Genomic DNA, 14,998 nt, shown 5'->3' on the forward strand with positions numbered 1-14,998 from the left:
GTTCCCCTCCTTGTGGAAGTGAACCACTGTGTCTTAGGGAGTCTTTAATGGCTTGTTTCTGATAAAAAGCAGCTCACGGTCTCAGAAGCAGAGCTCTGGCTTTGCTTGCCTGTGGAGCAGCCACTGGGCCAGCTCAGCCAGCTGCTCCCCCGGCTGGACCGGGAAGGGCCAGGATCCCTTGGAAGTCCTCAAGGGACTCTGCCGGGCCGTCAGGCCCTGTGCCCCAGTCATTTCCCTGGATCCTGGCTCACGGTGGAGGGGGCGGGGTGGGAGAGCAGCGGGCCTGGTAGCTGCTGGGCTTGAGTTAGGAGTGACCCAGTCCTCAGAGGACAGACCCAGCATCCATTTGTCCATCCTGTGGCCACGGGCGTCCCGTGGGGGATGGAAGCCGGGCCATGGGCCTTCCTGTCCTCCCGAGTTCCCGATCTTGGGTCCTGCGTGGGGTCCGGGGCAGCGCCTGCGTGTGCCTCCCGTCCCCGCACACGGGCACACAGCACTGCTTATCTCAGAGCAGAGGCGGGAGGTTTGGCCGCAGCGTGTGCTGGTTGGTAGAATATGAGGCTGTTCATCCTCCAGTCATCCCTGCTCCGGCAGGGGGGCTCCAGGGAGCAGGCTGAGAAGAGGGGCCCCTGGGGCTGGATGCAGCCGCTTCTCAGAGGACAGGCTTTCCAGAAAGTTGGGCGGGTTTCAGGCCGGCCCCTCAGCTGCCCCGACTGCCTCGCGCGCAGGCGCCTCTGAGTTGATGAAGTGCAGATGTGTGTGCTGTCCACAGACTGCCAGACAACAGGAAACTCTCGAGACTTGCTGGAGACAGGCAGCGTTTGCTTCTTGGGATATACATTGGATGCACAGATCCCAGAAGCGCACACCGGAGCTGAAGCTGCCCAGGGAGAGGCCGCTGCGCGGGGTCGGTGTGCATCCAGTGCTGTGCTGGAGGCCAGCCAGGGGCTCGGCCAGCCTGGGGTGGACGTTCTCGGCCGTCCTGCATTCAGCTGTGCCGGGGGGCGCCTGCCCCCTGCGGTTGGGCAGCCCGGCCCAGCGGGAACATCCAGGAAGTGCTTCCAGCACACGCTTTCCCGAGCCCCCACTTGGTGGAGACTTAAATCCAAGGACAGAGCCCTTAGTCACATATACACACAGCACGCCCGAGGCTGCTTTTAGTGCAGGGAGGCCCAGCAAACCCCAGTCAGGTCAGCAGGGCCCTGTCCTCTTCTCCCAAGAGTGCTTGATACAGACACTGCATGGGAGACCGGGAGACACGCAGCCCAGGGCTGCCCGCTGGGAGATGCGGATACGTGGTTCCCAGATTCCTCTGCTTGTTCGGGGTGCTTCCAGTTTAATTGGATTCCGATATCAACCATTTGCTTTCAAGACAAGGCAGAGGGAAGGGAGAGGGGACAGAAGAGGTCATCCTGAGCCCTCATCGTCGCCCTCACACTGGTCTCTCACCCCCGTGGCATAGAGTGTTTTAAATGAGGTTCCAACCGTGTGAGACCTTTTGGAAAGGGAGGATAAAGGGCCCCGTGTCGCCAAAACCGGTTTGGCTCAGTGGATAGAGCGTCAGCCTGTGGACTGAAGGGTCCCGGGTTCGATTCTGGTCAAGGGCATGTACCTTAGTTGCGGGCACACGCCCAGTAGGGGTGTGCAGGAGGCAGCTGATTGATGTTTCTCTCTCATAGATGTTTCTAACTCTATCCCTTTCCCATCCTCTCTGTAAAGAAATCAATAAAACCAGCCTATGTGGCTCAGTGGTTGAGCCTTGACCCATGAACCAGGAGGTCATGGTTCGATTCCTGGTCAGGCTCCATCCAAAGTAGGGGGTGTGCAGGAGGCAGCCGATCAATGATTCTCTCTCCTCATTGATGTTTCTATCTTCTCTCCCTCTCCTTTCCTCTCTCGGGGGGGTATGTGGCCCCTAGCTTGCCATATTTCCTATGGGTGGAGCCCATTCAACTCCCATTTGTCTCCCTTAGTGACCATGCATGTCCACGAGGTCCCCGCACTGCCTGGCAGGGTTGGGGGCTGAAGCTAACGGGGCTGCCCTGTCCTCTCCGCAGTGAGGCTGTCTGGGAGAACATGGCCCGCATGTGTGTGAAGACCCAGCGGCTGGACGTCGCCAAGGTGTGCCTGGGCAACATGGGCCACGCCCGCGGGGCGCGAGCGCTGCGGGAGGCGGAGCGGGAGCCGCAGCTGGAGGCCCGGGTGGCTGTGCTGGCCATCCAGCTGGGCATGCTGGTGAGTCAGCGGCGGACGACGGCCCGCCGCCCACAGGGTGCCCCTTGCTCCTTTGCCGGCTGGGCTCTGGGGCAGAGGACCCGGCCAGAGAGGCGGGGCCCCCGCTGGCTTTCCGGGGCGCCTGCTTGGGACCTAAGAGGGAAGGCCATGGTTTGGTCTCGTCTGGCCCCTTTGGTTGCAAGGAACACAAACCCTCTTAAACTAGCTTAAGCCAAAAAGGGGATGGGGTCCCCAAGGAGCCCCCAGGCCTCTCCCCTCTGCCGGGTCTCCTGCCTGCCCTGCATGTTCCTGGAGCTCAGGGCCCATCTAGCCCAGGAGGCCTAGAGAGACTGACAGACTGAGGAGGCAGAGCTGAGTTGCCAGATGGGGGGGGGGGGGGGGCTGTGGCCGGGGCAGTTCAGATGGCCCGCACCACGTGGGGGTGGGGAGGCACCCCCTCTGAGAGGAGGGCTGTGGGGACCCATGTGTCTGCTGCATGGAAGCACTGAGCACGCCTGAGTGGTTGGCCCGTGGCCCCTGGTCTGCAGGGTGAGCGCAGGCTGCTCCGAGGGCATGGCAGTGGCCCGGCAACCCGTCCCCACCGGACACAGGCCCGGGCGGGCTCAGCTCTTCGTGGCGATGGAGATGCCACGTCGGCAGGTAGCATTCGTCGTGTGGGTCTCAGACTACAGCCTAAAGTGTCCGTCTGTCCTCGGCCGGTGTGCGTCTTAGCCGTGGGCTGGTCGGCGGCACCGGCGGCGTCTGCGGTGGGGCCTGTGGGGCCGGAGCAGGGGCCGCACTGACATGCCCTCCCTTCCGCAGGAGGAGGCTGAGCAGCTGTACAAGCAGTGCCAGCGCTACGACCTTCTCAACAAGCTCTACCGGGCCTCCGGCCAGTGGCAGAGAGCCATAGAGGTCGCCGAGCACCAGGACCGCGTCCACCTGCGCACCACCTACTACAACTACGCCAGGCACCTGGAGGCCAGCGCCGACTGCAGCCTGGCCCTCAGCTAGTGAGGAGGGGCCGGGGGCGGCGGGAGACGCTCCCCCTCACTCTGGGACGGGCCCTGCTTGCCTCTTGCTTTTCTCTCGGCCCCAGTGAGGTGGCCAAAGAGGTTCTCAGAGGAAGAGAACCTTCTTAGGGCAGGTGGTGGCCTCAGTGGGTGTCGTCCAAGGGGAGCTTGAGTTGTTGCTTTAAGAGAACCTCAGAGCCCTGACTGGTTTGGCTCAGTGGATAGAGCGTCGGCCTGTGGACTGAAGGGTCCAGGTTCAATTCTGGTCAAGGGCATGTGCCTTGGTTGTGGGCACATCTCCAGTGGGGGGGGGGGGGTGCAGGAGGCAGGTGATCCAGCTGATTGATGTTTCTCTCTCATCAGTGTTTCTAACTCTCTATCCCTCTCTCTTCCTCTCTGTAAAAAGTTAATAAAATATATTGAGAGAGAGAGAGACAGACAGACAGAGAAAGAGAGAGAGAGACAGAGACAGAGACAGACAGGGCCACGGCTTCACCTGGCTGCCTCGGTTCTGGGCATGAGAAACCTGGGCTCAGCTGGGGGCATTGCTGCAGCCCCGGTCCAGCGTGGTGCCTCCCGGGGCAGTGCTGGCGGTGGTGCCCGGGGGCCCGGCCACAGCTGAGCCCTCTCCAGGGCAGGCCCAGAGCAGCGAGGAAGCCCCGCTGTCTCCTGACAGCGGGTCCACGGGCCACAGAACTATAGGCGGGGAGAGGGGCTCGGGCCTGTTTCCATGCACTCAACACACCTGAGAGCATGGGAACTAGCTGCTCCTTCTCTCCTCTCGCAGCTACGAGAAGTCAGACACCCACCGCTTCGAGGTGCCCAGGATGCTCTCTGAGGACCTGCAGTCCCTGGAGCTCTACATCAATAAGATGAAGGACAAGTGAGTGTCCCCCACGGGGTGAGGGAACATGGCAGGGGGGGGGGAGGGGTAGCGGGGGGGCTGGGTTTGCATATGGGGGCTGGGAGCCCGCGGCTGCTCAGGGAACCTCCTCTGGAGCTTTGCACATGAGAGTGCGAATCACCCTCTTGGTCCCTCAGAGCCAGATCCCAGGATGCTGGGTGGAGGACGGTCGATGGGAGGGGGTGGGGTTCCTCTGGCCGAGGCTCCTTCAGACCTCGGGGACCTCGCTCCTGTCCACCTAGCTCCCACGCCTCCTGCTGCTGGTCATGGGAAGTGCACGCTGAGGGTGGCATTCGGGCCCCGGGGGCTCGTTGCCAGCGGGAGTGGGGCCTGAGGGACGCCTGGGCTGCCGGCAGGACCCTGTGGAGGTGGTGGGCGCAGTACCTGGAGAGCCAGGCGGAGATGGACGCCGCACTGCGCTACTACGAGCTGACCCAGGACTACTTCTCCCTGGTCCGCATCCACTGCTTCCAGGGCAACATTCAGAAGGTAGGCGCGTCAGACCGGTGTGGCCCAGTGGATAGAGCATCGGCCTGCGGACTGAAAGGTCCCGGGTTCGATTCCGGTCAAGGGCATGTACCTTGGTTGTGGGCACATCCCCAGTAGTGCTAGAGGCAGCTGGTCGATGTTTCTCTCTCATCGACGTTTCTAACTCTCTATCCCTCTCAATTCCTCTCTGTGTAAAATCAATAAAATATATATTTTGTTTTTAAAAAGAAGAAGAAGGTCGGCGCGTCCTGGGGGGGAGTCGGCCCCGTGGAGGGGTGGGCTGCAGACAGACCCCGGTCTCTCTGCTCTTTTCCCAGGCGGCCGAGATAGCCAACGAGACGGGCAACTGGGCCGCGTCCTACCACCTGGCCCGGCAGTACGAGAGCCAGGGGGAGGTGCGGCAGGCCGTGCACTTCTACACGCGCGCCCAGGCCTTCAACAACGCCATCCGGCTGTGCAAGGTGGGGGCCCAGGCCGCGCGCCCGGAGCAGCGGGTGTGTGTGTGTGTGTGTGTGTGTGTGTGTGTGTGTGTGTGTGTGTGCAGTGGAGCCCAGGCGGGTGGGACATGGAGAACGGAGCTTTGTCATCGTTCCCACCATCGACGGCAAGGTTTCCAGACAGAAAAGTCAGAGAATCGTATCGTGAGCGTCGCATCTCCCATCCGGCCTGGTGTCCGCCACTCAGGCCTCCCTCTGCCTGCCACACTCGTCTCTGTCCCTCCTTCCCCGATCTCCCCTCCCCGATGGGTTTGTAAACTGAGGCTGGCCCATTGCTTATGGCCTTGCCGACAGGAGGCCGTTTGCAGGGAGCTCCGCACACTGTGCGGCCATAAGCGTGTCCCCGCCCAGGCCTCGCTCCTGAAAACCCAGCCTGCGGAAGGCCCTCACGTAAACTAGTTCCCGCCACCGTGTTCTGTGCAATAGTGGGGAGGAAACCTCTGAAAATCCTGCTACACACACCCAGTAAGACACGACGCTCCCTGGAAACCACGATCCCGTGGACGGGTGTGCCAGACAGGGAGGCTGGGCCCGCACAGCATCGCTCACAGACGGAGCGGGAACCACTGAGCGCTGCCCACCCCCTTCCCGCAGGAGAACGGCCTGGATGACCAGCTCATGAACTTGGCCCTGCTGAGCTCCCCCAAGGACATGATTGAGGCGGCGTGCTACTACGAGGAGAAGGGCGAGCAGATGGACAGGGCGGTCATGCTCTACCACAAGGTGAGGGGCGGCCGGCCCTGGCCCGAAGGCGCGCACACACGGCTCCGGGAACGGGCCTGCCTGGGTGCAGAGGGCCGCCCCGGCGGCCGCTCAGAGCTCCCTGCTGCCCACAGGCCGGCCACTTCTCCAAGGCCCTGGAGCTGGCCTTCGCCACCCAGCAGTTCGGGGCCCTGCAGCTCATCGCAGAGGACCTGGATGAGAAGTCGGACCCGGCCCTCCTGGCCCGCTGCTCGGACTTCTTCCTTGAGCACAATCAGTACGAGAAGGCCGTGGAGCTGCTGCTGGCCGCCAAGAAGGTAGGACGCGGCAGGGTCCCCCAGGCGCACCGCGGGCTCCGAAGCCCCGGGGTCGCCGTTCCCACAGGCGCAGTGCGCTCGGCCTCAGTTTCCTGAGGAAGGCGGGGGCTGCGGCCTCCCCCGGGCAAAGGGCTGAGAACGAGCCCACCTGTATAGCCGACCCGAGTGAGGGCTCACCGCCATTCCACCTGCGTCTTCACATTGTGACCAGGGAGTTCCGCTCCTCTTGTTTGTGTGGGTGACAAATGCACGTAACAACATTTAAAACTTACCGTCTTCGCCGTTTTTTAAGCGTCCGGCACAGTAGCAGTGGGTGCGTGCACATTTCCATGCGGCCAGTCTCCAGGACTCTTTCATCTTAGCATCTCGTCCCCGTCAAACAACTACCTTCTCCCCAGCCCCGGCCCCCTCCGTTGTACTTGCCGCCTCTACGAACATGACTGCCCTCAGGACAGCATATGAGCGGAATTACAGTTTTCCCCCTTTTGTGACTGGCTTATTTCTCTGAGCACAATGTCCTGGAGGTGCATCCATGCTGTGACATATTGAAGAATGTCCTTCCTATTTAAGACTGAATAGTATTTCTCATTTGCCTGTCAGTTCACCCATAGATGGACACTTGAGTTATTTCCGTCTTTCAACTATTGTGGATAATGTTGCTATAAACATCGGTGTACAGATATCTCTTCGTGAGCCTTCTTTCAATTCTTTTTGGCATTTATCCAGAAATGGAGTTGCCAGAAACAGAATGGTAACTGTTTTAGTTTTTTTCCCACAGTGGCCGCACTATTTTACATTCCCACCGATAGTGCCTAGGGGCCCCTATGTCTCCACATCCTCACCAGCACTTGTTATTTTTCTAATTAATAGAAAATTGGTAGTAGCCATCCTCATAGGTATATGCACTAATTTTTTTTTCTTTTTTTTAATAAGTTTTTATTTTTCATATTATTACAAATGTTCCTTTTTTCCCCCCCACCATTGCTCTCCTCCACCAGGTTCCCACCCCACCCTCTGCCCTTTCCCCTCTCCCCATTGTCCTCATCTATAGGTGCACAGTTTATGTTCAGTCTCTTCCCACGCCCCCCTCTCCCCTTTTCCCCAAGAATCGTCAGTTCACTCCCCTTCCATACCTCTGATTCTATTATATTCAACAGTTAATATTGTTCATCAGATTTTTTTAATTTCCTTGGTTTTTAGATTCACTTGTTGATAATTACGTATTTGTTGTTCATAATTTTTATCTTTGTTTACTTTCTCTTCTGAAAGAACCCCCTTCAGCAATTCATATAATTCTGGTTTGGTGGTGATGAACTCCTTTAGCTTTTTTTTATTAGTGAAGCTCTTTATCTGGCCTTTGATTCTGAGTGATAGCTTTGCTGGGTAGATTATTTTTGGCTGTAGGTTCTTGCTATTCATCACCTTGAATATTTCTTGCCATTCCCTTCTGGCCTGCATGGTTTCTGTTGAGAAGTCAGCTGACAATCGTATAGGTGCTCCTTTATAAGTTACTACCTTCTTTGCTCTTGCTTCTTTTAATATTCTCTCTTTGTCTTTTGCTCTTGGAATTTTAATAATGATGTGTCTCGGTGTGGTCCTCTTTGGATTCCTTTTGTTTGGAGTTCTGTGCGCTTCCTGGACTTGTAAGTCTAATTCTTTCACCAGGTGGGGGAAGTTTTCTGTCACTATTTCTTTCAGTATGTTTTCTATATCTTGCTCTCTCTCATCTTCTGGGACCCCCATAATTCTGATGTTGGTTCTCTTGAAGTTGTCCCAGAGGTTTCTTACATTATCTTCAATTTTCTGGATTCTCTTGCCTTCTAGCTTCTGTGGAGGAGTGTCTTCTGGCTCTTTATGTTCCAAATCTTTGACTTGATTCTTGCGATCTTCCCTTCTGTTTTTAGGACTCTGTAAAATATTTTTTATTTCAGACAATGTATTCTTTATTTCTTGTTGTTCCCTTATCATTTCTTGATGATCTCTTTTCATATCCTCATAGGTCTTATCCATCTTTTCTAGGAAATTCTTGAAAAACCTTATAAGCGTAGATTTGAACTCTATATCCAGACGCTTTTTGTCCTCCATTTCTTTCGTTTGTGATCTATTTTGTTGTTGCATTTCGCAGTTACAGATGGAACGGGGTTTCAGGTTGGAGCCTGCAGCTTTGGCTTCCGTCAGCCCCGCCCTAAGCGGGTCCTTCAGTGCTCGCTGCCGGTGCCTCTGAGAGAAAGGTGCCCTCGGTTTTCGCCTGCTGCCAAACAGTCTATGTGCTCTCCCCCAATGAGCCCGGTATTGGGGTTCAGTTCAGTTGGAAGTGGAGTTGGAGGTGGCGTTCAGAGCAGTCTGGAGCCCCAGTCTCCTTCCCGTCAGGGCAATCCCGCGGCACAGCGGACCGTCCCTTCTCTGCTCGCAGTGTGCGCGCCGCCGGGATCTCCTTTCGCCGCGGCTTCCCCGGGGTCCCGCCTTACAGCCCGGCTCCCTATGGATGAGCCTTGGTCTCCGGGGTCTGGGGAACTGGGGTTCAGAGCAGTCGGGGGCCCAGCACAGTCGGAGTTTTATCTCCTTCCCGCTAGGGAACGCCCGCCAGGCACTCCGTCTCCCCCTCCTCTCTGGCTCCGTCCTCTCCGCGCACCGTGTCTCCGTACCTTGGGCTTTCCCAGCTCCTCCGCACCTCCTTCTGGTTTTCTCCTTGCTTCTCGCTGTAGAATTTCCAGTCAGTCAACCTTCCTGTAGTTCTGGGCAATGTCCGTTTTATATTTTAGTTGTATTTTATTGAAATTGTTGTGTGCGGCTGCGGCTAGGTCTTCACCTGGGCGCAGCCATCTTGGATCCCTTGCACTAATTTTTTTAAGTAGAAAAACCCTCCTTGATAGAAACGGAATAGAGATATAAAATTGGTTAATCATACAAATTTAGCCTATCCATTTATTATTTTTTTACTTATTTTTATAATTTTTATTGATTTCAGAGAGGAAGGGAGAGATAGAAACATCAGTGATGAGAGAGAATCACTGATTGGCTGCCTCCAGCATACCCCGATTGGGCATGCAGCCCAGGCACGGGCTCTGACCAGGAACCAACGGTGACCTAGTTCATAAGTCAACGCTCAGCCACTGAGCCATGTCGACGAGGCTAGCCTATCCATTTTTTAAAATTGATTCTAGAGAGAGATAGAAAGGAAGGGGGAGAAAGAGAGAGAGAAATAGTGATTTGTAGTTTCACCCATTCATGCATTCATTAGTTGATTTTATTTGTACCCTGGCTGAGGGTTAAACCTGCAACCTTAGCATATCTGGTTGACACACTAACCAACGGAACTACCGGGCCAGGGCATGCCTATCCACCTCAAAGATCTTTCTTCTGCCCGGCTGGCGTGGCTCAGGGGTAGGGTGTTGACCTATGAACCAGGAGCTCTCAGGGCACATGCCCAGATTTCGGGCTCCATCCTCAGTGGGGGGCATGCAGGAGGCAGCCAATCAATGATTCTCTCTCATCAATGTGTTTGTATCTCTCTCTCCCTTCTTCTCTGAAATCAATAAAAATACCTTTATACCATTAAAATAAATAAGAGATCTTCCTTTCTGCAGCCAGAATTATGCAGTTTTGTCGCTCACTACTGAGTGATGAAGACATTTTTGAACAAATGAAAAGGCACCTATCGTGTTCTTGGTTAGAAAGCCCCCACAGATGTACATCTGATCCTTCCGAAGGCAGTCCCACACCTAACCTGGGAATTAAGAGGACACCACCACAGGCTCTCTGTAGCTGGATAAGTAGACTCTATAGTTCCACAGTGAAAACAGATTCACTGGAATAGCCAGGGGGAATCTAGAAAAGAAGACTAATAGAGGTCATTAAACTTCCCAGACTTTAAAGTATATCAAAGCTAGAATAATTGGGGTCTGTGCTTGATCAGTGGAAAATATTAGATACCTAGAAGTAGAACCATGTATGTATGCATGTTGAGCATGAGATGCAGGGGCATTCACAACCGTGGAGAAAAGATGAGCTGTTCAGTGATGGGACTGATACAGCCAGGTAGCCTCTGGGAGAAGCAAAGTTAAATCCTACTCATGTCCCACATCCGAGTAAATTCCTGTGGGTAGAAGGCGTAAGCTTGTCAGTGAGATAGCAGTAGTTCCACCAGAAGCTAAGAGATGTCACGTGATCTTAAAGGAGGGAAGGCATTCTCTGTGATTTAAACCCAAAGCCTTAGTGGAGAAAACTCATCAATTGGACCAAATTTGAAATTAGCACACGGAGGAAACTCCATAGAAAGCAAAGATAAGTAATAAAATGGAGGAAAATATATTCTATCTAAAAGCTCATTTTCTTCATATGTATAGTTTGTATACATCTATAAGAAAGTTACCAAAAACTCAAAGGGAAAGAACAAAGAATATGGATGGATACTCAATATCACTCATAATAAGCTCAAAACCCAAGGAGATTCCATTTCTCATGAATTAGGCCGGTAAAGGTTAAAAGGTCGGAAAGCCTACGAAATTGTCCTGGGAAACAAACATACTGAGGCTGTGGGTGGGCACCCACACAGGCCTGTCACAGTAAAATGACATCCCCTTGACCCAGCACTTCCTGTCCTCAGGAGTTACCTAACGACACATTTATACACGTGAGAGCGGCATAAGCACAGGGCTGTACCAGCAAAAGGTAGCCCACTCCTGTTTGTCAGCAGGACGAGCTAAATTAGCTGTGCTTCTCAGTGGAGTGGATACTACACAGCTGTCAAAAGGAGGTGCAGTTCCTTGTATACTGAGATGGAATCATCTCCAAGACACAGTTCTTTTTCCCCCAGGACATATTCCTGTGAAAAATACAAATGTTTTCTTAAATTTTAAAGACATTGAATTAACTAAACTCCTCAATTTAAAAATTTCAAAAGAATTCCAGAAAAAAATGAATTTCTGGTTTCCTTTTTCTCCCACAAGAAATGTAAGATTCTTTTGAGCCCCACCTTTCCTTCGTAGCATTCCAGAATGTCAGCAGCACGGGGGACAGTGAGACGCCCCCTGAGCCTGGCCCCGGGCCCCCTGCGGAGGGGTGGGTGGGAGGGTGACCGCCCCGGCTCACTGTCTGTGGCCCCTTCCCAGTACCAGGAAGCCCTGCAGCTCTGCCTGGAGCAGAACATGACCATCACCGAGGAGATGGCCGAGAAGATGACCGTGTCCAAGGACTGCGCGGACCTGTCGGAGGAGTCGCGGCGCGAGCTGCTGGAGCAGATTGCCAACTGCTGCATGCGCCAGGGCAACTACCACCTGGCCACCAAGAAGTACACGCAGGCCGGGAACAAGCTCAAGGTGAGCGGGCCCGGGCACGGATTCCCTTTGGTCCTGAGTTTAACCCAGTGGGGCGAGCTTTCCCAGCTGGGCTCTGAAGGGTGCCCGAGGGAGCCGGGAGCCCTGAGCCCGTGCCTGGCATGGACCCAGCAGGCGCCTGCTGTAGCGGGGGTGACAGGCCATGCTCCGAGCTCCCAGCCTCGCCCTGGCTCCTCCTCCTCCCAGGCCATGAGAGCGCTGCTCAAGTCTGGGGACACGGAGAAAATTGTGTTCTTCGCGGGTGTCTCGAGGCAAAAGGAAAACTACATCATGGCGGCCAACTACCTCCAGTCCCTGGACTGGCGGAAGGAGCCGGAGACCATGAAGACCATCATCAGCTTCTACACCAAGGGGCGAGCCTTGGACCTGCTGGCGAGCTTTTATGATGCCTGTGCCCAGGTACAGCCCCTGCTGGCAGGATGGGGGCCCTCGGGGGGGGGGGGGGGGGCGGTCCTCGGCCCCTGGGTCCTGATAGTCTCGTCTGCTCAGGTGGAGATCAATGAATACCAGAACTATGACAAGGCCCACGGGGCACTCACTGAGGCCTACAAGTGCTTGTCCAAGGCCAAGACCAAGAGCCCCCTGGACCAGGAGACCAAGCTGGCGCAGCTCCAGAGCAAGATGACGCTGGTGAAGCGGTTCATTCAGGCCCGCAGGTGCATTCCTGAGGGGACTGGGAGGCGGGCACTGCACCTCAGGCCCCAGCGAAGCCCTGAGAAGCTCCCAGCTCCTGCTCCTGCTCATGACTCCCCAGCTCCCCCTCACTGCCAGGGACCAGACCCAGGTTCAATATCCAGGGAACATTCTTCAAAGGAACTTCCTGGACACCCAGACAGGAGCATGTCTGAGCTCCTCTTGGGGGTCCCCTTCGAGCCTGGGGCATTGCTTGGGAAGACTGTTCAAGAAACAGCCAGAGACCAGTCTGTGGGCGGGGGCGGGCGGGGAACTCTATGAGAGGGGCTGTTGTACCCCTGGAGGCAGGGACTGTGGTGATCAAACCTATGCTCCCCGCACGGAGGCGGCTCAGAGCCTGTGGGAAGGGGGCTTGGGCAGCTCGTTTTCTCTGTAATTCGAGGAGAGACCACAAATCTGGATTTGTACATGACACCAGTTTCTACTGGCAACTCATCCAGCTTTTCCAAGAGCCCACTGTGTAAGCAGCAGCTCAGCTCAGCTTCTGTCTACACCACATATGTCAAACACAAGGCCCGCGGACCAAATCCAGCCCGCCAGGCCTTGCAATGTGGCCCGCACCGCGCTGTCATCACTGCACTCCGCTGTCAGTTTATGACATTGTCAGTTTATGACTGTTCAGTAAACCATTCGGCCCGCGATTTAGGCTGGATTTTAGATTTTGGCCCCTTCTCTGATTGAGTTCGACACCCCTAGTCTACACCAATGAAAGCGTTTTCCTTATCTGAGAACAGGCCCCTGAAAGCGTTCCAGACGTATTTGAATGCTGCTGTGCAGAGTGGGGCTCTTTTAGGGGCACCGCTCACTCGGCTGCGGACTTTCTGGAATGTCTGCTGAGTCTGAGGCTCAGAAGGGAGAAGGGAAGAGATTGGGCAGCAAGGACTGTGCAGCCACAGGACAGGACATTGTGGACGGAGTGGGGGGACTCGTGAGGGCCAGAGGGCAGCCTGCCTGGGGTGGCCAAGTCGGGGCTCGACAGGAACGGGCCAGCTGGTCCTACTGAAGTGGGAGCTGAGCCCCTAGAGCAAAGGTGGGGACATTGTCTGCCAAGGGCCATTGGATGTTTATAACATCATCCGCAGGCCATACAAAATTATCAACTTTAAAAAATCAGCCTGCTATATTTGGTCAAACCGTTAATTAACTCACCCCTAACGCCTAGGCAGGCCAGACCCAGTGATTTCCTGGGCCTTATACGGCCCGAGGGCTGGACGTTCCCCACCCCTGCCCTAGAGGCTCCAGCCAACAGCCCTGAGCCACGTCCTGCCCCGGAAGCTCACGAGGCCCTCGTGGTCTGTCCTCACTCACATGCCACTTGCTGCTCTTCCACAAGCCACACGTGTCACTGTACGGCCTTTGTTCATGCCAACCCCCTGCCCAATCTCCTCAGTCCCCCGGCTCCCCCCGCTCCCCCGCCCCGGGGCAGCACACTGCCCCTCTATGGACTGTTTCCTGGGCAGGGACTAGGATTGACAAATCTTACGGCCCCTCTGAGCAGTCAGTAAGTTTTTGTTAAGTGAATGAGTGAATTTATAAATGAACTCCTTAGTTATTTTAATTCACAAGAATTACCTTCACAAAAGATTTGTCCCTAGTAATCTGTGATCTCCTTTTGGGGCAGAGGGCCTGCTCTGACCTCTGACCTCTGACCTCTGACAGCCAGTCCGTGTCTGGCTCGGGCTCAGGCTGTCTCTGCTCTCGGCAGGACGTACAGCGAGGACCCCAAGGAGTCAGTCAAGCAGTGCGAGCTGCTCCTGGAGGAGCCAGACCTGGACAGCACCATCCGCATCGGGGACGTCTATGGCTTCCTGGTGGAGCACTACGTACAGGTGGAGGACTTCCAGATGGTGAGGTTCAGGGTGACGATGGCTCAGCTTCCCACTCGCAGCCTGCAGGAGTAGGGAGCTCGCACCGCTCCTGTTTTATGGTTTTTATTTATTTTAGCCTTTAAAAAATACATTTTTTTTTTTTATTGAGTTCAGAAAGGAAGGGAGAGGGAGAGATGGGAACATGAATGATGAGAATCATAGATTGGCTGCCTCCTGCACGCCCACACTGAGGATCAACCCGCAACCCAGGCCTGTGCTCTGACCGGCCATTGAACCGTGACCTCCATGGCACCACATCAACCGGACTAGCCTTTTTTATTTTGAAGTAACTTCAAACTAAGAAGTTACAAGAATAATAGAATCCAAGTGCAGTTCCTTTACCAGATCATCAGTTTTTAACATTTTGTCATATTTCTTTATTCATTCTGGATGTGTGAATTGTATACACGAAATGGGCATTTTTCGAGCCAGTTTGAGAGGTTCGGACCCCCTCCCCCTCCGGCCCTTAGATTGCTAATACTTATGTAGACACCTGGGTGTTGAATTCTGAGTCATAGGGTGAGTGTATGTTTAATTTTCCAGGAAACTCCTAAACTGTTCTTTTCTTTTTCATGAATCGTATCAGGTTATTCTAGTCTTATTGAACACTAGGAACCAGGCCATCTCCTGCACCTTCTGAGGGAGTTTATGGGAGACTTATGTCATTTCTTCCTTACTTGATAGATAGAATGGGTACATGAACCTACCTGGTTTGGAGGTTTCTTTGTGGAAGGTTCTGGTAATTCAGTTTAATGGAGTGGTTCTCCAACATTTTGGACCCTTTTGCCCTAGGAAAGCTATGAGAACCCACTTTATGTGAATTACATCCACCAGTATTAACTGGAAGGGGTATTTGCAGATCCTCTTTGGCATACACCGAGTGCTGTTTCCTAACAGTCAGTTGCAGGGAGAAACGGAAGTCCTACCGCTGTACAGCTTGTGCATCAGCCCATGGGTTTATCTTG

General features: G+C 54.7%; 1 protein-coding gene across 1 annotated transcript in view; it reads left to right on the forward strand.

The window, feature by feature from the left end:
• Positions 1-14,998, forward strand: part of IFT140 (intraflagellar transport 140) — a 91,134-nt gene that overhangs the window by 72,299 nt on the left and 3,837 nt on the right. Inside the window, exons 19-29 of the mRNA XM_084882553.1 lie at positions 2,058-2,235; positions 3,037-3,227; positions 4,015-4,110; positions 4,488-4,620; positions 4,938-5,081; positions 5,712-5,840; positions 5,954-6,136; positions 11,248-11,454; positions 11,659-11,871; positions 11,962-12,128; positions 13,871-14,012. Coding sequence (XP_084738679.1) covers positions 2,058-2,235; positions 3,037-3,227; positions 4,015-4,110; positions 4,488-4,620; positions 4,938-5,081; positions 5,712-5,840; positions 5,954-6,136; positions 11,248-11,454; positions 11,659-11,871; positions 11,962-12,128; positions 13,871-14,012 — 1,783 coding nt within the window. The remainder of the gene's footprint in view (positions 1-2,057; positions 2,236-3,036; positions 3,228-4,014; positions 4,111-4,487; positions 4,621-4,937; positions 5,082-5,711; positions 5,841-5,953; positions 6,137-11,247; positions 11,455-11,658; positions 11,872-11,961; positions 12,129-13,870; positions 14,013-14,998) is intronic.

Source organism: Pipistrellus hanaki, assembly GCF_964339955.1.
Source record: "Pipistrellus hanaki genome assembly, chromosome: 4".
NCBI classification, from domain to species: Eukaryota; Metazoa; Chordata; class Mammalia; order Chiroptera; family Vespertilionidae; genus Pipistrellus; species Pipistrellus hanaki.